At 35.1% G+C, this 27,537-nt stretch overlaps 1 protein-coding gene across 1 annotated transcript in view; it reads left to right on the forward strand.

Moving 5' to 3' along the window:
* The window catches only part of LOC150107068 (secretin receptor-like), a 125,419-nt gene that overhangs the window by 84,654 nt on the left and 13,228 nt on the right, over positions 1-27,537 (forward strand). Inside the window, exons 3-12 of the mRNA XM_090390986.1 lie at positions 11,611-11,725; positions 13,085-13,195; positions 13,921-14,066; positions 17,950-18,044; positions 18,408-18,579; positions 20,411-20,567; positions 20,697-20,757; positions 26,332-26,401; positions 27,030-27,121; positions 27,331-27,475. Of these exons, the coding sequence (XP_090247112.1) occupies positions 11,611-11,725; positions 13,085-13,195; positions 13,921-14,066; positions 17,950-18,044; positions 18,408-18,579; positions 20,411-20,567; positions 20,697-20,757; positions 26,332-26,401; positions 27,030-27,121; positions 27,331-27,475 (1,164 nt within the window). The remainder of the gene's footprint in view (positions 1-11,610; positions 11,726-13,084; positions 13,196-13,920; positions 14,067-17,949; positions 18,045-18,407; positions 18,580-20,410; positions 20,568-20,696; positions 20,758-26,331; positions 26,402-27,029; positions 27,122-27,330; positions 27,476-27,537) is intronic.

The following is a 27,537-nucleotide window of genomic DNA, read 5'->3' on the forward strand; positions in this document are numbered from 1 at the left end:
TACATACCTAATAAGCGATTCCCACTCATAGGGGAAGGCAGAATGTCCAGCTCCGTACGAACTGGCCTCTCGTTTGGAACACGAGCTCAAAGGATTTCGTACTCTTGTCGACTGTTCTTGAGTTTCAAACTATTTATTTTATTGTCGGATGTCTTGTATTCATTGTTATTAAATTGGGAGTCAGTATATTTCTTTACTTTTGCATTAATGCTTCTCTCTGAGGACGGGTTTCGAACTCCATTTCTTACTTAGATGTGATTTCACCCTGCCAGCAATTATTATGCGTATTTATTTAAAATTTATCACGTAGGCCTCATTAGTGAAAACATCTTCAGTGTTTTATTTTGCAAAATGTATGCGTCTTCTCTAAGCAACTTTAGCTCTGAATCAGTTGAACGTAACATGTTTATCTGACGGTGTATTACTGTGTCACACCGTCCTGCAGCATCTCCTAGTTGGTTTCTGGTCATGTTTTCAAGTCTCAAAATCATCCACACCCACCTTCTTGCAGACGGCGTTGAAACACGCTTGCTGGCAACTGAACACACAAACAGCTGATTTATCACGCACAGAAAAATAAATACTCTCGACCTCAATGCCTTATTTTTGTTTCTTATTTTCAACAGCTGACAACACACTTCTCGGTCGACAACCCTGCTGAGCAGGGTTCGCTATGCTAAGCCATCCTTGCGTTGATGCGAGTGCTATCTTTTCAGATATCGACTCCGGAATTATTAAAGCGAAATTACGTTTAGAAAAATCTTTCAGATTTTGCGATACTTCAGATTTGATGGCAATTAGCGTACTACTATTAGCACGGATTAGTTGTTTTACAGTAGACAGATTTCTTCAGTTATGAGTTTTCTCTCAGTGTTTTTCCTCTCTTTCATCGGGGATGTCCAAGTCGGAATGCATGCCGGTTTACTCAACGCAAGTTTCGAAATTTTCAACCAAAGTTCTACGTCATTTGCTTCAGCTGGGTAAGCGAACGTGCAACTCTGTAGTCTATTTTTAAGTAAAGTGTATTAATTAATTAACATACAGAAGTCCTTAGTGTATTATAAAAATAAAGTTGCATAAGGTTTTAGGAGTTTGTACATCAAGGTAACCTCACATTGTGATTATCATAAGGGGAAGGCTTTATTCACTCTCATAGAGAACTCCGATTTACTCACTATCAGCCTGCGTATATTTCGAGATTTTACAAGACAGCGTCGAATTAAATTGCAGCAAGTATAAGCTTGTGTTTTAATGTGCACCTACGCGTTCAGTTTGAAATTCAAACGTGAATAATTCTTAAGCATATTTTATTTAGCCCAACGTAGGGAATATAAGCGGAAGATGTAAAAACTACAAGTCTAATCACGTAGCTGTCAATTAACAGTGAGCTGTTCCGAGTGTTCTTTGCATTAAAATATTAAAATAAACATACAAGTCAGTGAATAGTTGTTTTAATAGCAAGTGGAAAGTAATCAGATTGTGGGAAATCATTAAATGTTTCTGGATTAAATAAGTTAAAACAGTTTTAAGAAAAAATTGTCACGTTTTTTTTTTCTTTTATTCTTATTGGATAAATGAGGAATTATGAATTTTACTCCTCTCGCTTTCAGTACACAGTTTAATCTAACTTTAATTGGACGCCCATTCAATTATCAAGAACAAAAGTACACTCTGATATGAAAAAAAAAAGTTTTTTTGGAGGGGGGGGGGATTTTTAGTATAACAGTCAGATGGGGAGGAAAAAATCCGCCTGCCGAGAATATATGCCTTCTATAAAACAAATTTCCTCAAGCTCGTTTTTAGTTGACGTCATTTTGTGTACAGTAACAAAACTTAAGCAGGTTGAAGAGTGGAAGATAAAAATGGGATTACCGGATATACGATTAGTGGACTGAATATTAAGAATATCCGAAAGGTGCAGAAGAGTCCTCCCACAGAACGATATGGATCATTTAATGTACTTTTTTTTGAGGGTGGAATGGCGTTTAAGATGGCAAAATTCTTTAAAACCGGTACTTTACATTCCACCACCCCCCTCCCTGCTATAGGCCTCTTACAATGGTGCGTTACTGCTTCTACATAATGGCCCGAGATGCTTGCACATTTCACTTGAAATAAAAATTAATTTTATAGTTATGGAAATTTGATTCTTTTTTTTTTTTACCCAGTAATATTGGATCAATCCAGTTATGCCAATGTTTATTACACATGATCACCACTTTAAAGGAAAATTTGATACTTCTGAAAAAAAAAAGACAGAAGGAGAAGAAACTGATGTCTTATCGACGATTCCAAAGATCGTGCTTTGTCTCGCAAAGAAACGATGTCCTCGACTCCTAATTTCAAACCGCTTCCTTAGTTCTACATTTTCCCTTTCACTTCCAAGTGCTTCTTTCGCGTTCATACTGTACATCACAGCGATGATTACACTGTTTGATCGTCTAAATAAAATAAATTAAAATGAAGATGGCAGGAGGGGCTTTAATTCGTCTAACCACCACATGAAATATCAACATTTTTGAGATTATTCGAACGGTATTTATGCATTGCAATTGATTAGGTCTTAGAAATAGATTATGATCCTACAATCATACAACATCGTTATGTGTTTTACAACATCACGAGGATGTCGAATAATTTGATCATTCTCCTAGATAGCAGTTCAGGTCCTCCAACGAACCACACGTTATCAGTTATGCCAAAAGCCATAAAAAAGGTTATTATTACTCTTATTTTTAATTGCACATTAAAAAAATTTCAGTGCTGATTTACTATTAAAAAACACGCCCAGGCAATTACTGAGGTCAATTCTTGTATTCACTGATTTGTACCTTTTAGCTGGAGCTTAATTGCAAACAGAATAAGGTGTGTGAATTTTTGGAAATTATGGAGACAACTACCGTGTTTGAATAAAAACTTTAGTTTACTATTACTAAAATTTTACAATTCGACGTTTCGACTTTTATGTCAAGGTCATCTTCTGGAGCGTATAAATATACACAAGAAACAAGCTATACTACAATCATAGTGGTTCGTTAAAGACACTGACTAATCGCTACCACAACTGTTGGCCTGACCTCTGGTGAAAAAAAAAAATTATACATCAACGCTAGAGTCCTATTATTTGTGTTGTCTATTATATACATATAGTAACATCATTCCAGCCAGTTTGAGTGGAATGGTTTCTAATACTAGCGGATTGGCTAAAGTCCTGACTTATGCTGAATCTTTCATATTAGGTTGGCTGAATGTGTGCCATCCAGATCCTTGGAATTTTCATACCATCTTTATTGTTGATATTTGGGTGGTTTATCAGGATTTCGCAGGATTCTTTAAATTTTCTATCGTACCATGTTTTTGTGCGGTGTAAGGAGCAGGTGCTTTTCCAGTTGATTTGGTGTAAGGTGTTAAGTGCATGGTCTGAGAGGCCTGTTTCACCATAATGGTTATATTTAATGTGTTCTTTCTTGCGTATAGGGATTGTCCGTCCTGTTTCACCAATGTATGGTAAGTTACAGGTGCAGCGGATGCAATAGACTCCAGGATGTGCTAATGGGAGGAGAGGATCCTTAGAGGAGTTGAATATGCTTTTAAGTTTAGTGGGTAGTTTAAAGGTGGCATTGAGGTTATAATGTTGTAGGATTCTGTTGATTTTTTCTGATAACCCTTTAATGTATGGGATGGCTATGGTTTTACTGTAATCTAGATTCGTTTTTGTTGTGGTTTTTAGAGTATTTTATTGACAGTATTTCTGTTATAGCCATTGTTTATGAATGTGTCACTAATGATTTTTAGTTCTTGTTTCAGGGCTTTCTGGTTAGAGCAAATAGTTGTGGCTCTGTTTTTAAGGGTGTTTATGACTCCATATTTTTGTGCTGGGTGGTGATATGAATTCGCATGTATGTATTGGCCGTGTGTGTCGGTTTTCGGTAGACCGTGAAGGATAGATTGCCTGAAGGAAGACGTGTAACTAGTGTGTCTAGGAACGGGAGCGAATTTTGGTTTTCGATTTCGATGGTAAATTGTATGCGTTCGTGTTGTTTGTTTAGGTGGCTGAGGAATGTGTTTAGCGTTTGTCGCCCGTGCGGCCAGATCGCGAACACGTCGTCAACGTATCTGAACCAGATTGTCGGTCGAAGCGTGGCGGAATCAAGAGCCTTTTGCTCAAAGGTTTCCATGTAGAAGTTCACGATTGTGGGGGGGGGGATAATGGTGAGTCCATGGCTCTACCTTCCTTTTGTAGCTAGAATTTGTTTTGCCACACGAAGTAACCCGATTTTAGTACGTGGGCAAAGAGGGCAGTAATGTCGGGCGGAAATTTGTTCTGTAGTAGGAGAATTGTGTCATTGACGGGGGCATTAGTGAAAAGGGCAGAAACGTCAAAACTGACTAATGAGTCGTCTTTGTCGAGTGTTATGTTTTTGATTATGTTTATAAAGTGTTGTGTGTTTTTTATGTAGGAGGGGGAATGACCTACCAACTCCTTGAGTGTTGCCGCTAATTTCTTGGCTAGGTGGTAATTGGGACTGTCTATTACTTCCACTATTGGTCGAAGGGGCACATTTTGTTTGTGTATTTTCGGAACACCATATATTCTGGGGGGGGCGGGCGTAGTGGGGTTTGAGTTTTTTAACTGTGTCTGGTGGCCAAGAAGTGATGGACTTTAGTAGTTTTTCTGTTTTGTCCTTTATCCTCTTTGTTGGGTTATAATTTACCATTTTATATGTGTTGTTATCGGCTACTAGTTGGTTCATTTGTAGTATGTATGTTGACCTGTCAAGGACAACAGTGGCACTGTTGATAACCCATACATTAAAGGGTTATCAGAAAAAATCAACAGAATCCTACAACATTATAACCTCAATGCCACCTTTAAACCACTCACTAAACTTAAAAGCATATTCAACTCCTCTAAGGATCCTCTCCTCCCATTAGCACATCCTGGAGTCTATTGCATCCGCTGCACCTGTAACTTACCATACATTGGTGAAACAGGACGGACAATCCCTATACTCAAGAAAGAACACATTAAATATAACCATTATGGTGAAACAGGCCTCTCAGACCATGCACTTAACACCTTACACCAAATCAACTGGAAAAGCACCTGCTCCTTACACCGCACAAAAACATGGTACGAAAGAAAATTTAAAGAATCCTGCGAAATCCTGATAAACCACCCAAATATCAACAATAAAGATGGTATGAAAATTCCAAGGATCTGGATGGCACACATTCAGCCAACCTAATATGAAAGATTCAGCATAAGTCAGGACTTTAGCCAATCCGCTAGTATTAGAAACCATTCCACTCAAACTGGCCGGAATGATGTTAATATATGTATATAATAGACAACACAAATAATAGGACTCTAGCGTTGATGTATAATTTTTTTTTTTTCACCAGAGGTCAGGCCAACAGTTGTGGTAGCGATTAGTCAGTGTCTTTAACGAACCAGTATGATTGTAGTATAGCTTGTTTCTTGTGTATATTTATACGCTCCAGAAGATGACCTTGACATAAAAGTCGAAACGTCGAATTGTAAAATTTTAGTAATAGTAAACTAAAGTTTTTATTCAACCACGGTAGTTTTCTCCATAATTTCCAAAAATGCATTCGGATCACCGTGCAAGCCTAAAAGAAAAGAATAAGGTGTGTCGGTTTTTTTTTTTTCTTTTCATCAAGAATGCCCACAGGATATTATCAAGGCATGCGTATGAATAATTCTAGTTAAAAATAGCCTAGCATCGTTCATGAGCGCATTCGCTGTATAATTTAATAAATAAGGACTTTCACGATAACCCACGTTCGGTTTAAAAAAACAAAAACAAAAACGGGCGTTCCAAAGTGAAGGAAGTTTCTTTAACTCCACGAGAATTAGCTGCTGCTAATTCTTGTAAATAATTATTCTTTCCATTTTATCATCCGAATAATAGCCCACCAAAACTTTCTTTGCAATACGAATCAGTTAGAATTACCATTATAATCACTACTCCATGAATGTACTTGCTGTTTTTTGCGTGATATTTCTCGGCCAGAAAACTATTGGTTGAGCACAATAGTATTTGCTGATTAAAAAAAATCCTTGCTAACTACCACAGCCGTACTAACCGTTCTATTTAGTTACGTTGTCTTGAGAGAAAGAGAGGAGAATCGTCCTGTGAACTAGAAATCGGTCAGGTGACTAATGTAGATATTGTTTGACATAATTTTGTCGTAGTTTTCTCTACGAAGATTTGTCCTTATCCTGGTGTCGCGAATAATAAACAACGTAGAAAACTTTCTGATGTGATTCACTCAGAAATGGTACAATAAACAGTTTTGTGATTCGCCTGTCGTTTCTGTGGTGCCTACTGTAGCCAGAGTGAAAGGGAAATATGCTTCAACTGGAAATATCTATAGCTGGTTTGTAAATGTTATACGAAAATCAAATAATACACGAACCAAAACAAGCGCAACTGAATACTTCCTTGTTTCCATGGTAGCAGAAGTAGTCCCACGTGTTTCGCCAAAGGTGCATAAATACGTGCTGTTATTTTCCAGCTTTTTTGGTTCGAGTTCTGCTTAATTCGCATGTTTTTATTTTAAACTAAAAAAGGCAATAATTTGTAACTCCATTTTTTTTATATAATGGTAGCAATGTAGTGATTACACAGCAGATTTGTGCCCTCTTTAAGTAAATCATTTTAGTAAAGAAATCAAATTTCATTTATTGGTTCACGAGATTGATGAGGGCGAATCATTATTGCATTCTGCTACTATTAGAAATGTGGAAATGAAATTCAGGTTGTAGATATGTTTTTTTTTTTATTTTCAAATAATTCTATTGAGAGAGCATTCTCCTTGGAAGCCTCACAAAGAGTCCACTTCTCTGTTTTAGTACGACTTGCTGTCCACCCACATTCATGGGCAACGAAAGAAATGTCAAACATTAAAAAACGGGTATACACGGCTGAAGATGCTGCCAAGTTACTAGAGTTAAAAAAAAGTATCAATTTTTTTGAATTTCGTGTTTTTTTTCCCATTTACTGAAGGCGTTTTCTTTTCAGTTATTCAGTTTTTATTTCATGACTACAGAAAACACGAAGTAAACTGATAGTTCTTGCGTCGTTTTACTTTTCTTAATTTACATTTTTACATTTAATTAAATTACATTTAAAATACACTGCCCGTGATGTTTCTAAATCTCATTTCTTTAGTTAGATGATTGTTCATAGCAGTAAAGAACATTTTGATTGAATAATTAACTTTCATTTTTTTATCGAAACAACTTTGGTTAATTCATTTTCTACTTGATAATTTTTTCAGTCTTACCGATGTTATGAAATATTTCCAATGGTTTTTAGATGTTTCTAGCTTCGTGTTTGAGCTCGTAAAACTTAATAAGCAATCCATTTACTTAGAATAAGCCGTGAATATTCTTTCTGATGTTGGAGAAGTTTCGACAACTGTTGTAATACGCTTTGCAAACACTCATCTTCAAAGCCAGCCTGGTTTAATATACTGATCAAATACCGCAAACTTGTATTTCCGTAGGTTTTACCATCATTTACGATTTCAAAATATTTTTTCATTCACTAGTTGGAAAGAACTGTTAAAAAGTAGTAGAATCTCCTGTCGTTTATGCTTTACTGCAGACGTTATTTATCGGTTTTATAGTTGCAGTTTTTTTTAACTTACTAGTTTCCAAAGGCTGAAAAAACATAATAGTTTGCATTATCTAATAATTTTACTAATCTCTCGTCCCCTCCCTTTCATTATTGAAAGAAAGAGTGGGTTTAGTGGGCCACGTTACGATACTTCAATAGTACAAAATGCTAACAGCGCATACCGAAATATTTGACAGGCCACCAAATCTCCACACACTAACCTGCGGAACAAAATTCCCGTTGGTAGAGAGAGAGAGCTATGAAGGTAATATTCGAAAACAAATGAAACAGAGGAAGCGGATGACAAGTTATTGCAGATTCCACCGATCGCCGTTTCTGAAAGGACTTCATCGGTTTCTGCTCTTACACTTAGTCAGAAAATAGTAGATGAAAATCCGCTGCGACGAATGGATTTCAAACTCGCTCCGTGGAATTTTTAGAGAAAGGCAAAAATGCTTTTTGCACAAATCACTTTTTGTCTGAGGCACGAACACTCATGAAGAATAAATTTGATTTGCTGCCAAGGAGAGCTTTCAGCCAGGGCTGGAGCGAAACGCGTTTGCCAATGAAACTCATTCAAATCCTCTTAAGGACGTCGTAAAAATGATCTCTAAACGTTTGTTCCAAATGAATTCAAAATTCCGTTTCCACTGCGAGCTTCATATTCGAGGGTACATTTTATTTCTAATGCGTGACAGAATTTCAAAAAATATCAGGACGTGTGTGGAGAAAAAAAAAAAAAAAGCATCCAGTGTACTTGGTGAAAAGTCCTAGGGTAGATTCTTGCAATACGAAAAGAAATCTTATTATTAATATCATTTGAACTAAAACTAAGTTAACAGTTTCGTAGGCAGAGAGATTTTTTGCTACCAAACTGAGTTTTTCAGTATGCACACAAGTCTCCGGTTCATCCGCAACCTTTCACCTTGAGCAGATTATTTTGGATTAATAATAATCTCCATTAGTCATAGAGATTTGTCGGGAGAGTTCAGTAAACAATAGTAATTACTCTTAAAAATTATTCGATGGTTAAAATCGAACATTTAGGTTATATATTGAAGTGTACTAATCAATAAAGTTAAACAGGCGCATTATTGAATACTTCAAAATATATTTTGGGTTCATTTCCGATGAGTCAGCTTGGAACAATTTCTTTTAAAAATGAAATCGTTATGAATTAAATTAAAAACAATTATTGAAAATGTGTTGAGTGTAAATCACTTTCTTAATGCATTGGCGTTGTCTCTAGTGGCTCGCAGTTAGTGTAATATAAATAATTACACTGTTATAATAATACTGTAATAACAAAAACAACAACGATAACAGTAGTGATGGGATTAACACTAAATCGCTGTAATGACGCCACTAATTTAGTCTTAACCAGGGGCGGATGCTGGTCTTGAAATTCACGCTTGCTCTTATCATCATTCAGGGAGTGAGAGGTGTGATTGAAGCCTGATTAGCGGAATAGTGAATTACTGACCATTTAAAACTATATATTTAGAAATGTACGTACATTAATCATACAGATACAACATTTATGTTACAAATGATATTCTATCTTTTTCAATTTAGCTACTTGAATACAAATTCTACCCTGAGGTTCTTCTTTATGAACTGGTCAATAACATCGTCATAAAAAGTTGGTTGTAACTTAATTTTCCCAAGCAACACGCACACTTGTAAAGGCTGGCTGAAGCTCACTGGCTAGAGCTACTTTGACTGCATATGGACCGTGTTTAAGCAACAGGGCGAGACGACGTGAAATGGCTATGCGCTCGCATGAAACCACAGTGCTGCAGCGAGGGCCTGGAAGCTCCTCCAACCGAGCAAGCCAAGGTAGCTTTGACTAGACGAGCAAGCATCGGCCTTCGATACACAACGCAAAGCTCAATTATTGCCGCGCAAGCTTAAGACATCTTCTGTCTACAAAAATAAAAGCCTAAATGGAAAGCTTACAAATGCATTCATTTATTAACAAATAAATATTATTTCTTTCTCAATTAATGAGCTTACATAGCAAGCATGAAAAATTCGCCTCTGGTCTTAAGACAATCGTAGTTACTCCATACACAAATGGAGTTACTCCATACACGTTCTAATTGATTTTATGCTCCTGCACTGGGCTTAGTACGGAGTATTTTGCTCGTTATCTCTTTCATAGTAAAGTGAGAAACTACTGTTAACTACATGAAAGGGGAACTTCGGGAACGACTGAGAAAAATTCATTATAATGTGCTTCTTATCATTCTACATCAGTCATATTATGGCTGCTATGTCCGATAGAAGTTTTCTTAAATTGACGACAGTGCTGATGAAGCTGAAATTAGTAGATAGAAAGGCGCCCTTGTAAGATATGAAAGCTGTCGAGGATAAGTCAGCAAAATGCGCTTTGACGAGGATCTGAGTCAAAATTGAATAGTAGCCTTTGTTTCATTGAGAATGGGCCGAGTTTGGGATGCTTGAAGTCTTTTCAAGATGTAAACTTTGACAAGAAAAAAATTTTCAGAAGTCATGGAGTTTATGTAAAAATTTATAAAATGCCAAAATGTTATTTTTTCTATTTTGTGTGTGTGTGTGTGTGTGTGTGTGCATGCGCACACATACACACAAACACACACACACACACACATATATATATATATATATATATATATATATATATAAGGAAATTCAAAATAAATTGATTCTTTTAAATATAATTCCCAAATCACGAGAGGTTGTAAACGTTATTAATGTATTTTAAGTATATTAGTACCGTGGCAAGCTAAGCATTTTTTAATTATATTTGTGTTTTACTAGTTCAGAAGCACCGATCTGGATAAGAAAATCCTAATTTTTTCAAGCCTCTTCTGGGTTCCAGTGAACGAACTAATGGTCTCGCAGTGGACGAGAAACTTCTGTGGTTTTTGTAACGCAGTCAACTCGTATTTGTCGTGTATTCTGTTGTTAAGAAATCCTTTTCCTGGAAGACACACAAAACAGAAATTTCATGATCTGCTCTAGCTTTTACTCATCTAAAAAGCATTCTTTAAAGTATTGGCAGATCAACTAGAGAATCGAGTAAATGGGAGGTCCATGACCGTCCTTATCACTTGATACTTCGCTTCCTTTTCATCGTATATCGAAAAGAAAAAGCGAACTTTTCGTCAACCTTCCTAATTGCAGTAAAATTGGCTTCTTCATTAGTTGGCGCTCCAGAGAGCAAAAGACTACTTCTACTGTTCCAGTCCGGCACAGAACCTTACACTGAAACTCAACGTTATCCCCGCGTTTTCTAATGGCTCAGCATACGGAGCTGAATTTTTGTTTGTTTGTTTGTTACTAACGTATAATAGATAATCCCGGCATTTGGATGTCTCTCTATTAAAGAAGAAAATTTCCTGTAGCAATGTCCTCTTTGTATTGTCTAATGGCAGCTCCGCTCGTAAAAGTTCTATTTAATTGTGCTCATTTCTTCGATTGTGGAGCTTGTGGCTTAAATGATCAAAGTTTGCACTCGATATTTAAGACTGTGCGAAATCAGAATATAAAGGGAGAAATGTATGTGAATGCATTTTATATAAAACTTATGAACAGTATTAGTGAAACCGCATTTTAAAAGCCAAGGCTTACAACACGCGCCCTTAACGGTGCCTCTAATGAGGTGACGCATGCTCTCTAATTTAATATATACACTAAAAGAAGTTGCAAGCTTGGCTTAGCATCTGGCTAGCCTTAGCTGATTTTATTTGTGATTTAGATTTCACTAGCAGTACATTCTGTCTAAAATCGCAGTTTTCTTCTTTGAGGTTCTAGAAATGCATTTATTTCAGATTATTGATCTTCTAATCATCAGTTCCTTTTGACTAGAAAATTTCCGAATAGCTTTAAAGTGCATTTATATAATCGATGCATTACACACTGCTTCATATATACAGTTAAGGTAATTTCTGTGTTTACTAAAATATTTCTTTTATAGTCGGAAACGGGCAGTTCCCCCTTAAACAGTGAATTCATGGAACAACTTGAAGCCATTAAAAGAGAGGAAAAGGAATGTAATGAAAAAATATCATCAGCAGTGCCACCTACCGAGGGTAAGTTGCCATTGTAGTTCCATCTAAGGAAAGTTTGGTTTTGATAGACACATTTAATGTTAGCTGTTATTACTGTTCTAGCTTTCATTCGAATAGTTCTAGCGGTTCTTCAAAATTTTGGAAATTATTGCTATTTTCAAAATTTAAAACGAGAATTAAAATTATTGCTACTTTCATCCAATACTGTTCTGTCTATGATTCCTCTTATTAGAAACAAAAACGTGCGATATCTAATTGCGCTTTATTTTCTTATTCAACTTCTATATCTTTTTAAATAGTATCCTAGGTAGGATCAGGAGGAAAGTGCACGGTGTTAAGCTACATACCCACCATACTTGCAAAATCTTCATAAATGTTTCTGTGGGTGGCATACACGCACACACTTACTCTCCTACACACGAGAGATAGCAGGGCCTACAGCAAATAATTGGCGTGCATGTCATCGATCTACATAATGATTTCTCTAGACAGTGAATAATATAACGAGAGAATTAGTCAAAACTATTGGATAATAATGATGCAGTACCTCGCATGCCACTTGAAAATATTTTATTATCCTGATGTACCATTTCATCCGTCCATAAGAATAGTCCAAACCTTCGTGGTAGCCCACATGCTAAAAGAATGTTATGTCAAGGAAATGTGATGGCGCATCCTATCTATATCAATAAATAATATATATACATATATAATATAATACTGGGGGCTCTGACGCCCACGGAGCCCCCCCGACTTCCGGGCCGGTAAGTCGGTTCTTCATTGTTTTGAAACGTTCAACAAATTGTTGTCTCATGAAGACAAACACATTGTTGGACCTGAAACGTTTCAAATTTCGGCTTATCGGCTTAACCCTGCTCAAAACAATGAAGAGACAAAAAACGTGACATAAAAAGTTTCAAATTTCGGCTTATCTTTTTATATATAGAGTGAATTTCAACTCTCCATTTTTGGAAAAACCTTTGTATTGAAGTAGAAAAAAAATATTTAACGATGACAATATCTCATAGTGAGTTCCACGGCAAAAGCCAATCATTAATTAAATACTAAGGTGCATAAGGTATATATCAGTTCAAAAACTGACATGGTGTGGCTTCAAACCGAACACTCCTACCAGAAATTTAAACATTTGTTTGAAACCTAAAAAAGTCTCGTCATGCTTCGTTAAACAATGTTCATCTTTGCTCAATTATTGTTTTTGCACGAAAATACAAATCTGAATTATTTAAAATAATTTTCGCATTTCGCATGTAAAAAACATGTTAATTAATCTTTAAAATGGAGTTTAAATGTAGATGACAGCATGGAAAAGAAAACAATCACATCTTAAATTATATTTATTTATTGGTTATGTTGCTTTAGGTCTTTATTGTCCAATTGTGTGGGATGGTGCTTACTGTTGGCCTCACGCCCCCAGTGGGTCTGTGCTCCAAGTACCTTGTCCAGCATACATCCATGGCTTTAACACCAAAGGTAAGTCGTTCTACAATTATTTATAGACTTTGTTAGTATCATTTTGTGCCTGTTTTTCTATTGAGTATTGCTACTTTTTTTATTGATGAATCTAACGAAAATGTTTTTTGTTTTCATAAATCCTGAACAACAAGAAAGTATTGCATTTACAGAATTAATGTGTGTTTTCTCTTCCACTTTTCTAATTTAAAACATTCTTTGGACAAACAGCGTTTCTCGATAAGATTGTAGTCGCTAAATATAACTTCTTGTGCTACACAACATTTATAAAATCCTGAGTACCCTAATGCAGTTTCGTATTTAAAATATTAATGCAGTTTGTTTGATGTAATTCCCTAGGACAACTTTCTTCCAGTCCTTCGTATTTTCTAAGTGGAATGTTTTTAGAATACAAGAATGTTTACATCTAACATCGTTGGATCATTTTTTTGTAGAACTAAGTGTTTGTTTTGAATCTCCATGAGATTTATTTCTTGAAATATTTTAAAAGAATGAACGATATTTAAAGAAAACTTAGAATTATTCTTAAATCTTGTTTTTGAAATAACACTTTGTAAATCAGAATATCCTTCATGGCCACATACGTCGATCATTAAGATTTATGCAGTGTTATACTTTAATGTTAAATCAACGCAAGAGTTTTACCAAATTTGGAAATTACCATGATTTTAACGTCTAAAATGATAAAATTACAGATAATTATTGAAATGTTCGATTTCTCACAGCCTTTGCTTCTAGACGATGCACAAGCGCCGGCACCTGGTGGTTAAATGAAAGTACAAATACAACGTGGACAAATTACACGGAGTGTTCTAAACAAGACTTTCAATTATTCGATGACATTGACATGTACAACAGTTCTTTTCTAGAGGTAAGTGTCATTTTAAAAATTTGCAATATATATACTATATTAACAAAAGTATTCGGACGCCTTGCATACTGTGAAAATTTCGGATCCTGCCACATGCAAATATTCAGAGTGGCAGCGTAAGTCTGATAATAAAACGTGGGATGTGCTGCATATTTTGCGCTGTACTCGATATCAAAATGCCACTTTCAGCTGAACTGACGGACTTTCAATGGAAGGATAGTTGGTGTCACAACAGTTGTCTTTCTATCCTCGACATTGCCACCCGTCTCAGTATACCGAAATCCACTGTTTGTTTTGCCATTCGTAGATGGTAAGTTGATGGTGCTACTACAGCAGGAAAATGCCGTGAGAGGTCACCGACATTCGACGAGCTCGGAATGTGTAAGAACCCTGCATGTCATCAGTGGAAAACCTCGCTGTCTATTTGGAAAATGATGCATGGACATCTCTTAGCACTAGACCTGTCCACAGAGAGTTGCATGCCTCAGGTTACTACGGTAAAGCTGCTGCGAACAAGCTTCACCCCCCCCCCAACTCCAAACGACGTTTGGAGTGGTACCTTCAACATCGTTCCTGAACTGTAGATGATTGTAAAAGGAGTCAAGCGACGAATCACGCTTCCAAATGTTTCACTTTGATGGTCGTGTTTGGATCTCGAAATTAACCGAGGAATGGTTCTGGCAGGACTGCATGATTCCAGCTGTCAAGTTTGGTGTGGGCTTGGTAATGGTATGGGGATCTTCCAGTTGGATGGGGCTTGGCCCATTTGTGAATGTGCCCAAAATCATGACGTTTTGATGACATGACTTCCTGACAACTTCATGCTTCTGACGCTCTGGAAGTACTTCGGCAATGACCCTTGCATGTTTCAGCACGATGACGACGCTCCATGCCAGACTTCACTCAGTGTCCGAGACTAGTTTCACAAAGTAAAGTCGAGATCTTGGGCGGGCTGGTAAAGCAGACATCGAACATCCTTGGGAAAAATTAGAACGCGAACTCTCTCCAGACCGCAGCGGTCCGTCATCGGCAATGGGGTTAGCTTTTGCTCAAGGAATGGAAGAATATTCCTGTTGTGACGTATCGGAAATTGGTTGAATATAATGAAAGGTAGTTTGCTGTCATTCCGGCCAAAGGTGATACTATCCGGTACTAGAAATGTAATTAAAACGCATTTTGTGACCCTAACTGTTTCCAAATACTTTTGTCAACATAGTGTATATATATGCAGAACAATGTCAGAACTTCTGACTTTTTTAAGACATGTTTTCATTGAGAAAATCAAATGGAAATTAATACTTGCTAATTGGCCAAGTTATTCATATTTAAAATTAGTAAATTATATTAACTTATTATAATTTATAATTTAATAACTTTGGCTGTAATATGATACAGATTGGTGGCTAGAAATAACTTTTATTTAGTTGATACATCTTAACCCCCCCCCCCAAAAATGCAATTAAAATGAATCATTCATTTTGAGTTTACTTCTTTATGCCTGACGTTCATCGTTTTTTCTTTCTTTTTTTTAAGTAAAGAAAATGAATCGGTTTTTAACATCTATTTCCAGATGTTTGACAATCCCGAAACTGATGTTATAGAAGATCAAGTTTTGCTTGATTTTGGCGAAACAAAAATTCATCTTCTTTTAGTAGTCCAAATTTAGTAGACCAAACTTATCTTATATTAAAAAAAAAAAAAAAACTCATGTAAAACATGATCCAAGAATTGAGAAGTAGGAGTTCAAATTGTTGGAAATGTGTGGCGAATATTTTTTAATCAGTACTGTTGTTTCTCCTCTTAGCGTGCCACAAAAATTTCGGATCGTCAGTAGCAAACATGTTTTTGCATGAAAGCGTATCATAAGTGTGTTAACTTAAATCTAAATTGAGCAACGAAAATGGCTTTGAAATGCGCATTTTGTTCTCGCAGAATGCATAAAGCTTTGCAGAATGCTGAGTGCTAAAATCATTATCAAATATTAGTATTAGAAACGAAATTGGGTGTGTAGTACGATTATTCTTTTCTGTATTATACATTTCTTAGCTTCATTTTAAAGTACATTCCGATGAAAAGTAAATGTGAAGTAAATGTGATTATGAAATCCTTTAATATTTTAAACATACTTTACTGTAAACATTATAATAATACACGAAGCAGCTAGAAAACTCTCGCCTTGTATTCCAGTAATCCTTTAATTTTTTTAATAAAATTTCAAGGATTTTTTTTTTTTTTTTTTTTTTTTTGCATAGCTTTCGTACTTTATGTCCAAATGTTATTATGCAGGTTTCTTTGCTCAATCGATGCGGCTTGGATATTTCATTAAAAATATGCTTATCCAAACTGCTTTATATCCATTTTCACGGTATTACCAAGAAAGGTGTTCAAGATGTTTTTGCAGAACTTAAAGGTATTTATATAATTCATAGCAGATGCTGCTTTTTTTCATTGTTTCGGTGATTATTCCAGAGTGAATTAAAAAACAAACATATTTTACCCATGCATTTATCTAGCGAGATAATTCCTTTTAAGGAAAGACTGATCGAAATACTCGCGCTTTTCCTTTGTTATTCTTAGAACGTTCCTAATAAAAATCAGCAAAATGTAACATAATAATAGACAACGCACTAGATTTATTTTTAAATTAGCTGAAATTCTGTGGTGTATTTTGTATACGAGATACGATCCAACTTAACAAGGATTCCAAAAACTATGCACTAACTAATAGATACAAAAATTTTAGAAGGATTTGATATTTTCTTAGTTTAATTCACCTGCGATACAAAAGTGTAATCGCAGCATTCGATGCCACCGACCGCGATGCGGATAGCTAAACATGAAAAAGCTTCGCTTTTTTTTTAATTAGGTTTGCATGTACGGCATTCAGAATTTTCTTTACATTTATACCACGATCACTTAAGATTTCTTCAAAATCTTCAAAAAGTATGGGATAATGATTTATACTTTGATGTCAGTTGTGAGCATGAGTGAGTCAAACTGTGAGGACGAGGACAATCGAGGAAGAACGTGACCCAGGCTGGATAACGAGCAATTTTGCATGGCAGATAGGTCACGTGTTTCGGGTGCAGTATGGCCGGCAACTGCTTCTCACTGACTCCCCTACACTTCAGACTTCGATCTATTTTCTAAGTTAAAACAATCCCTTCATGGAAAACTTACTCCACTAGTACTGACAAGTTTTGCAAACATATCGAAAAAAAAAATGTTGACCGAAATACAAAACCTTTATTAAGACGTTGAGAAGAAATACTAAGATAGAATAGATATTAGATTAAACGTCTGAGAATGCACTTTGTTTGATTTAACAATAGGGAGAACATTTAGCAGAATTTGTGAAATGACCCTCGTAGTAAGACTATCAGAAAAGAAATTGTCGACGTCATTTATGTATTATGAATTCAATACCGAACATTGCGTTTACGCATTCTTACATATTTCGATATAATGCTAACCTCTTTATAAGTACTTTAAACCAGGATCAGACAGTAATCATGATTTCTTACCATGTAGAAAGTTATATGTTAAAGAGCCTCATAAAGTGTTCAGAGAATGTCCATTTAATCTAAACTGTCTAAAATAATGACCATTCTCTAAACCTATTAGTTTAGGTTATCTCATTACTTATTGGAAGATGCATTTTGATGCTCAGATTATTTGCTTTATGAAAGAATATTTTGAAAATACTCGTATTATATTCCTTCATAAAACAATGTGTTGCGCATTTCATTTATGCAGAACGATGTGTAATAAAAACCTCGTATGTGATTACTTTGCTCTGTCTGTGTGTATGTGTGTCTATGCGCACGGTTTATGCACGAATGTTTTGATTTTTTTCCGAAGCAGGACTTAATTTTTTTTTCAGCCTCATCTGCCAAACATCAAGTTAATTTCGAGGTTTGGATACACCACTTCATTAGTCACGCTGTTAATCGCCTTTTTCATCTTAGCCTTCTTCAAGTGAGTTACTCCTGCTTTTACAAAGAAATAAAATAACTTAAAAATTGCCTAAGGTTTACAGTAAGAATGAGTCCTTTCTTACACTAGCTTTTAAAGATTAATAAAAACATCAAAATATCCGTTTTAAATTGCATTCAAAGTTAATATTTGCCTGTACAAATTTTACACTCTGAGTAACGTATTTCAAAATGTCAAAAGGAAATGAGAGTTGTTCTCTATCCGAATATTTAAATATGTCATATAATTTAACAGAAGATTCATATTTGTTTATTGAGTTTTTTTATAATGGTATGTTGATACTTGCTGTTTAAATGTGATTCTTACTTTTAATGCATAAACAAATGGCATTTTATCGTTCTGCAGGAAACTGCGATGTCCAAGAAATAACCTGCACTTGCAGCTTTTCCTGTCCTTCATCATGAGGGCGACGATGTTTCTCTTGAAGGATGCTCTGTTCGTGGGCGGAGTCGGAATCAAAACGGAAGTAAGGACAACCGACGGAATGCCAGTGACTGCACTTTCTGCAATTGTAATAGTAAGTAACTAAAGGGTAATAAAGTACGTTCGGATGTTATTAAACTTGTAGCGCCGTTGTCACTGCCTATAAATGCACGAACTGAGAAAGAATGATGGAAAGTTTGTTTTTCATAGAAGACAGAACATTTTATAGAGGATCAATTCAAAATATTTCTTCTCCGAAATTGGAAAGAGACAGAGAAAGAAAAAAATTTCTGATATTCATAACTGCAGGCGAACAAGTCCTGAAACTGTAATTCATGTGTGATAACTGAATGAGTTAGAGCCCACGAAGTTTGACTTCGTGTAATCTAGTTGTCTAAGTGCAACCCGTTTTGGTGTTTCTCCTTTTCATATCGCAGCAGTTAAAATATCGGTGAAAACCTCGGTTTTTCACGGAGGAATTTTTCCAGATACCTGAAATCTGATAATCTGAAATGTGAAGAAAAATTTCGTAATTTTTCTTAAGATTTTTGGCCTTATTTTTATTTATTAAAGAATTACTAAAATACGTTTTTCATTTTAGATTGATCTTTGTGAATTATAAGTAGCATTTTGGTTGAGTGCAGTCTATGATTTCAAATTGATAAATACTTATATCTGTTGATATTTGCTATTAAATATACTTATATAAATTAGTTGTGCCATACACATGTATAATGCTGTATATAAAAGTGAGTGATTGGATTCTGATTCAACATAAATCAACTCTATAGCAATTAACGACTATCACTCGTGTATGATATTATCTTTCAAAATAACATTCTTAAATACAGCTTAGTTTAAGATTCTTCATTTCTTTCACTCTTCAACAGAGAATAGTTTGCGATATTTCATTTCTTTTCCTCCCAAGAAAATGCCTTCTAGTTCTTCATGTAAACACATCTTTAAATGAAAGATGGAAGTCGTCTCCCTGTGTGGAACACCCTGCTTTGTAGAGACTTAAAATCGTTTAATGTAAGTCCTCTATAAATGGATGTATCTGGATTATCTACTCCTTAGTCCATCCACATTAGCAACGTACTACAGGACTTCCATAAATGACATCTCTACGTTCCTAGCGTAGGAGTTTGCGAAGTGGACAAGCTCATACACGTAAATGAAGAGCGCTGGCACCCTTCAACCAACTGTTTATAGGTGGGTTCGAATCCCACTGCGATCACCTTCCGAACAATGAAATAATCTGATTTATTTCATGAAATATAATATTTCAAAATTTTTTTTTTAATATGTTACTAGTTTAAACACAAACTCTCTCTCACTCACTCACTCACAGAGACATGCGCTATTGTAACCTTTTGATAAATTGTTTGACACAATCTGGTCTTCCTGTCCATGTTCACGAATACCAGCGGAATACTGCGATACTTGGTTGGGATAAGTAACTGCTAATTCGCCTTCTGTTTCAAATTATTCATGAGATCTTAATAAATATATACCTGCTATCTGAGTGAAATAAGCATACTAAATCACTTGGTTAAAATGCTTCGTACTTTTATTTATTTATTCGTATGGGGTTCCCCGCATTTCCTCGACTGTCCCTTAGGACTGGTTGAGTGAGGGATTAAGTATGTATTTTATGACAGTTGATCTGTGTGTGTGTTCAAGGGAAGGTTTGTCTGTTCTGAGGGACGAAAAACTCGAGTTTCTGGGTGAAAAAGCCACCTACTTCCGTACGAGACGGGAATCGAATCCAGGACTATAACGATTGAGCCACAGAGGCTACGCTTGGTACTTATAAATTCCGCGTATTATTTTTTACTTCAGACCAAAGTTGTTAATAGCTGCAATATTTCTTGTAAAACTACCACTTAGAAACGGCGTTTTATGTCTTAGGTGTTTCTTTTTAGAACGTGGAGTGCAAAGTGTTTACAAGCTTCTGGCATTATTTCTTATTGGCCAATTACTGCTGGATCTTAATGGAGGGTCTGTACTTGCACAATCTGGTCTTCCTGTCCATGTTCACGGACACCAGCAGAATACTGCGGTACGTTGTACTGGGGTGGGGTAAGTAACTGCTAATTCGCCTTCTGTTTCAAAGACGAATTATTCATGAGATCTTAATAAGTGAATTATTTTTATTCTTAACATTTGTTATTATTACGCTTCCACCTCATTCTAATTTCTATTTTTCAGGAGTCCCCACAATTTTTATTGTCCCATGGATTGCTGTAAGAGCAACGTTGGAAGATACCCTGTAAGTCTGTACTTTACTTTTTGCCTGTTTGACCACTTTTTTTCCCTGTTTAATGCACGAAACACCACAATCTTTAATTCATTTAAGCAGAAGAGAAATTGCTTTATATTAAATGTATTGTGACAGATTATATGTGAGATCAAATGAGTAAAATAATTATTTTACTCAATTTATTTCTCACATTGTAAACAATACATCTAAAACACATTTTGTTTTAAATTAGTTAAGTGGAATAGCATTTAATGGTTTGTTACAGAGAAATAGCCCTGAACATTTTCAAGTGAACAAGATATCGCTTTACTTACTGCTAATGAGGTTTTTTTTCATCACTGATTTGGACAAATTAAAAAAAAAAAAGTCTTGAATTCTTCTACCCATCTCCAGATATTCCCAATATCAAATTTCTTTAAAATATTTCCACTCAGCATATATATTCACATCTACTGAGTGGAAATATTTTAAAGAAATTCGATGGAAGAATGGACAAAATAAATAAGTGAAGATACATTTTTCATCTAAAACAGTTTTCCAAAGGGAACAAGTTCCAAAATATCCACGACCTCTTCATAGTAAAAAGTATAAAAAAAATGTCTAAGGAAGGCAACAGTTGTCACTATGTAAGTCTTAAATTATACAAACGGGAGCTAGTTTTTAATTATTTAAGAAATAGTCGAAAACAAACTCATTATTTAAATTTATCTTTGCGTTTTGCTTAGATTCATCTTGCAATTGCTATGCTGGCAAACCAGGGGAATCTTTTTTTAATATGTGATGAACAGTCTATTTTTCTACCCACTGCAGGGTGAAGGCCTCTCCTATTTTGAGGTTTTGAGGCCTACTACTCCCATGGTGATCCCGTCCATATTGGGAGAGTGCATCTATACTTGGGTGAATGAATGTATGAAGGTGGAAGACAATCACAAACATCCATGCCTATGCATGATTGGATCCTGCAGCCTCTTGGCTGGAGAGTGGATACGCTAACCACTCGGCCAACCAGTTCGACATATATGTTACGGTTAAAGTGATAAATCTTATTATTATTAATAATTACCGATTAAAGTGAATAATTCCTAGAGGAGTCTGGTAAATGTAATATAAACATGTTTATAGGTTTTATATATAGGTTTTCATTCTCAATAGAGATGATAACAGCTTAGGTTAGGTTAGTTTATAATTAAAAAAGTAAGGAAAGTACTTCTTTTGCATTCAATGAAATCAGAAATCATTATAGACTAACCTGGATGTTGCATGTCGAAACAGAGTGTAGTCGTAGTTTGTGGTGGGCAGATTAATGGGGATGAAAGATAAATCAGAGAGGAACTGATCAGTGTTTTTCTCCATTGATGAGGAAAGAGGTACAGCAACGACGTTTATCAATTATTCCCATTCATCTGCCCACAACAACTTTTATTTGTTATCCCCATTTATCTGCCCGCAATCATTAAGCTCGGCCCACAACAACGCTTATCTTTTATCCCCATTAATCTACCCACAACAAACTACGACTACACTCTGGTTCGACATGAATATTCAGCTTAGAATGTTTGTCGGATGAAATCAGAAATAATGATTTCTGATTTCACTGAGTGCAAAACAAGTACTTTCTTTACTTTTTTTATTATAAACTAACCTAACCTAAGCTGTTATAATTTCTATTGAGAATGAAAACTTATATACATCATCATCATCATACGTATCAAGGATTCAGGCCTAGTATGGCCTGTTCCGGCCTTAGAAGTCATCGTTGAATCGTTTAAGAGGACGTCCTGGTTTTCTTTTTCCTTGTACTTTAAGGCTTGTTTTGGTAATCTTTCTGTTTTCATTCTTTGAACGTGTTCCATCTATCTATGTTTATATTTTTTAATTTTTTCAATTACTGGTTCTTGGTTTAATTCTTTCATAATATCTTCGTTTCTTTTGTGATCAAATAGGGTATACTTTGCAGTTTTTCTCATAAACTTCATTTCTGCTGTTGTTAATCTTTGTTTGTCTTTTTGTTTTATTGTCCAGATTTCGCTTCCATACATTAAGACCGGTAGGGCTAATGTATTGTATACTTTTAGCCTGGTTCGTTTTTGAACTAGGTTTGGTTTAAATATAGAGTTAATTACTCCTGTTATTTTTAAATATTTTGCAATTTTTATGTTTATATCTTTTTCATTTTCATAAGTGATCATACATCCTAGGTAGTTAAATGAATTCACCTGTTCTAAGATCTTGTTATCTATTATTATTTTAGTTCTTGCTGGATCTTGTCCTTTAAAGGCCATAGTTTTTGATTTTTTCCGTTGATATTATCATACCATAATCTTTGGATATCTCATTTAGATTTAAAATAAAATAGCATTAAAATGAAAACTTATATACAAAACCTATAAACATGTTTTTATTACATTTACCAGACTCATCTAGGAATTATTCACTTTAACCGGTAATTATTAATAATTACCGGATTTATCACTTTAACCGTAACATGCATATATTTTGCATATATGCCAAGTTCAATCCTTCTAATTTCTTTAAACTGAATTCTTTAACGGATTCATTGCAATCAGAATCTTCGGTAGAACTTTCCCCGCCATGTGGTTCGACGTCACCTGTTAATTCACTAATTTCGCTTTCAACCATATCTCAAAAGCCCTTAAGTGGCCATCACAATAAAAATAAATTTTCTACATAAAAAATGCATTACATATTAATTATGTATGTAACTCATCAAAAAAGAAAGTGTTCAGCATAAGATTAATACTTATGATTTTTAATGCTTTCCTGGCAGAAAACGATGGCAACTTTCAACAATAAACACTTTATGCGGTAAAAAATCGGCGTACATATGTGCCAAAGGGTATTTCCCCTAATATAGATTCGTTAATTTATGACTACATGCGCGATACGGGCAGACGCAAATTTAACGAAGATGAAAATTTGATTTTTAAGTCGCACGTTGAAAAATATATTACAAGATAAAGGGGTACTGCTTTGTAGGCCATCTTATATCGAAACGGCGTTGAACAAGGGGTACTATAATTTTTATAAACCTAAAAATTAAAATAGATATAAACCTACAATTAAAATAAACCTAAAATCGCATAAAAAAAGTATGAAAATTCAGGAAAACAAGAATGCCTAAGTTTGTTTTAAAGATTTATTCATTTAATTTTATTGAAAAGTAACAATTCTTTTTTTTTTTTTTTTTTTTACATTTTGTCATCAGAATCATCGTCGCAATTAGACAATATTCGACAACGTTTGCGAACTGGTTCAAAATCACTTTCATCACCAGAAGAGATAGTCAGCGCAGATCTGTATGTTAAAGGCAATAGTTCTTCACAAACAGAATTAGCTTCACCCTCGTTCTATGCTGATTTTTTTTCTTCTCATAATGTCATCAGTGATTAAACTTTGCGATGATGATTTCACTAATTTTTATACAGCTCGCGATATCCAGACATGCAGTTCTTCAGCTCACTTTGGAATTTAAAGGCCTGTTCAGAATTTGTGTCATTAACAAGAAAATGATTTTCCAATTTATTGCACAGTTCAAGACCTTCTCGAATTATACTTGCAATGAGGGGGACAGGTTTTTCTTCTGCTTCACTATCGTTTTCTGAATTTTCGACGATATCTAAAGTTAATCGATATCCAATAATATCATCCTCACTTAAGGCATTATCCACAAGCAATTCGTCTACATCGCTCTGGCTAAATGCATCAAAACCTTCTCCAATTTCATGTGCCAATGCAATGATTTCAGCTGATAACGTAGATGGTTGCACTGTTTGCAATGCATACAGGCCAAGCTGCTTTCCAGCAAGCATTTAAAGTTTGTGATTTTATTTCAGCGATAGCAGATGCAACATGATTTATGCAGTCCAAAATAGATTTTTTTTTTCCAAACGTCAGTTACTGTTAATGATTCATTTTCTAGTTTATCGAATATAAATTGAAAAGTGTTCTTAACGTAATATTATTTTAGATCAAGGCATAATTGCTACTTTTAATTGCTGAATAATGCTTGTTGTATTAGGTGGAAAAAACACTACCTGCACATTTGGATGTTCTAAATGCGGATGACTTGATGCATTGTCGACAATTAATAAAACTTTAAATTCGAGAGCTTTTTGCTTCATGTATGTTTCCACTTCTGGTACAAAGCAATTATTGAACTATTCAGTAAATACAGCAGTTGTTACCAAGGCCTTTGTATTAGCCATCCAATGTACCGGCAGCTGTTTTAGATCTTTGCCTTTTAGAGCACGTGGTCTTAGAAATCGATTTACTTGGAGGGGGTTTCAACATTAAATCTTCTGATGCATTGCTACAAAGTAACAACGTTAATAGATCTTTGCTTGCTTTAAACCCACTTGCTTTTTTCTCAGACTTTGCGATGTAAGTTCGACTAGGCATTTTCTTCCAAAACAATCCTTTTTCATCAGCGTTAAACACTTCATCGGGAAAATATCCACCATCTTCAATAACTTTGGCTAACTTCTCTTGAAAAGTTTTGGCTGCTTCTTCATCTGCTGCTGCAACCTCGCCTGTAATCTTCATGTTATGAAGTGCATTCCTTTTTAAAAACTCGGCTAACCATCCTTTGCTAGCCGAAAATTCTTTATCAGCCTGGGAAGCGGAAGTAGGTGGCTCCAATTGCTTCATCTGTTCATAAAACAGAAGAGTTTTTTGTTTAATTAAATAACCGCTTATAGGAATTCCCCTTTGAGTTAATTCTTCAATCCAAATTACGGGAGCTTATTTCCGTGTCTTTCTAATAAAGCATCTCTTGAGTATACGGTGATAATTTGGCACTTAGTTTTGTGCCAGAAATGACAGATTTTCTTATTGCAACTTCATTCTTTTTAATTGCTTTTATAGTAGATTCTTCTAAATTAAAATGTTTACCAATCGCCGTAGATCTCTCTCCTTTTGCTAAGCGATCTAAAATTGCAATTTTCATTTCCAAAGAAAAGCGTGTGTGTGTGTGTGTGTGTGTGTGTGTGTGTATATATATATATCGGAAAAGCTATGATCGTTCACAACTTAACCGACAAGGCGATTTTTTTTTTCCCACCGCGAATTATTAAAGATTGTGAGGTAGTTCTCAGGACACTTTCCAGAATCTTAAATGCAATAAAAATCAAAGTCTAGATATTATATAATTTTTGATATCGTTTCTTAAATTGCAATTTAGCAAAATTGTATTAATAACGGAAGTAAATGAACTTTTCCTTTATTTCCAAGCAACTCCCACCTGAATGTACAGTCGTGCTTAGGATACACAGAAGCAGTGTAGAATAAAACTAATATAAAAGGCAGCGGCTTCTTGAAATTTGTCAAAAAAAGTGGACATTCTCTCTCTCTCTCTCTCTCTCTCTCTCTCTCTCTCTCTCTCTCTCTCTTCTGTGGGTTCGACACTACCTCATCACAGTAAAGCAGTCTCACAAAGTCGCAGACCGATTTGCTATAAAAATCCCCATAAAAAAGATATTCCGCATTCTTATTTTCATAAATTTATTTTTTGATATTCTTAAAACAAGGAGTGTAACGCAACACCGATTTCTTACTTTCCCACAGATGTTGGACGACCAATGTGAACCAAGGATATTTTTGGATCATCCGTGGGCCAATCACAGCGTCCATTTTGGTAAGTGAAAAATTACGAAATCAGTTTTATTGAGTTAACCGAAAAAGTAGGGAAAAACCTTTTTTTTTTTTTTTTTCTCCGTGAATCGTGTTTACGGATAAATATTTGAGAGTTCAAGATTTAGTTATTCATTTATAAGCAAAGAGCTTGCGCATTTTCCAGTATAATCCCCCCCCCAATCTTTTCGTGGAAAGCAGAGCATATAACGTACATCTTTAAAAATTAAGCTTAAAAGTGAAAAAAGTGCGACCTGAATTTCGAGCTGTCATTTAGCAAAATTATATTCCAACTGCAGAATTTCTTGAGTTTTAAATTTATATAATCAGTCAGTTCATTAATATGTAAAAAATAAAAAATAAAAAAATTGTTTTGAAGGTGTTTATATAAACTATGTCCAATGCAGATAATTTTTTGAAATGTTATTTATCAATTTCATTTTATTTTTGTCGAGGGCGTATCCGCCTTGTCTATTTTTTTGTATCAAATTACAAGAACAGCACGGTGTGTTGTTATAAAAGTTGTGACTCCTATTATAATAATACGCATCAGGTATTAAAAAGGCGAAATGACTTTAGCTCACAGAAGTATCTTGTAACAAGTCTCCTAATTATTTTTTTAATTTGCTTAGGTAAACTTCATCTTCTTCGTCAACATCACTCGAGTGTTGTTCCTGAAGATGTTTGCATCGAATACTTTACAGACAAGGCGGTATCGATACAGGTGAGAAGGAGAAATCGCTATGATTTCATCTATTTCGGTTAATCTATTAACATATTTTAGATTATTATCCAAATATGAAAAAGAGCACACTTTTTAAATATTAAATTAAGATCCCTTGCTCATTGATGTGTTAATTTGGACACTTTAACTACTAATTATTACTTTGTTTTGAAGGTTGTTTGATAGCCAAACTTTCCACTGCATTTCAGGAAGTGGTTCAAGTCCACTCTGATCCTGGTTCCTTTGTTTGGAGTTCACTATGCCGTCCTTTTAGCGATGTCCCTGGCTTCGGGAGTTAATGCTATGGTGGAAGTTGTTTGGTTGTACATTGATCAGCTGTTCTCCTCCTCTCAGGTGAGACTAATATTCTGTATTGTACTTCTGTTATAAGAATGGTTGCAGGTGTTTAATTGGTC

This window comes from Typopeltis vanoorti, chromosome 4 (assembly GCF_054136105.1).
Source record: "Typopeltis vanoorti isolate ZY-2024b chromosome 4, IOZ_Tvanoo_1.0, whole genome shotgun sequence".
NCBI lineage: Eukaryota > Metazoa > Arthropoda > Arachnida > Uropygi > Thelyphonidae > Typopeltis > Typopeltis vanoorti.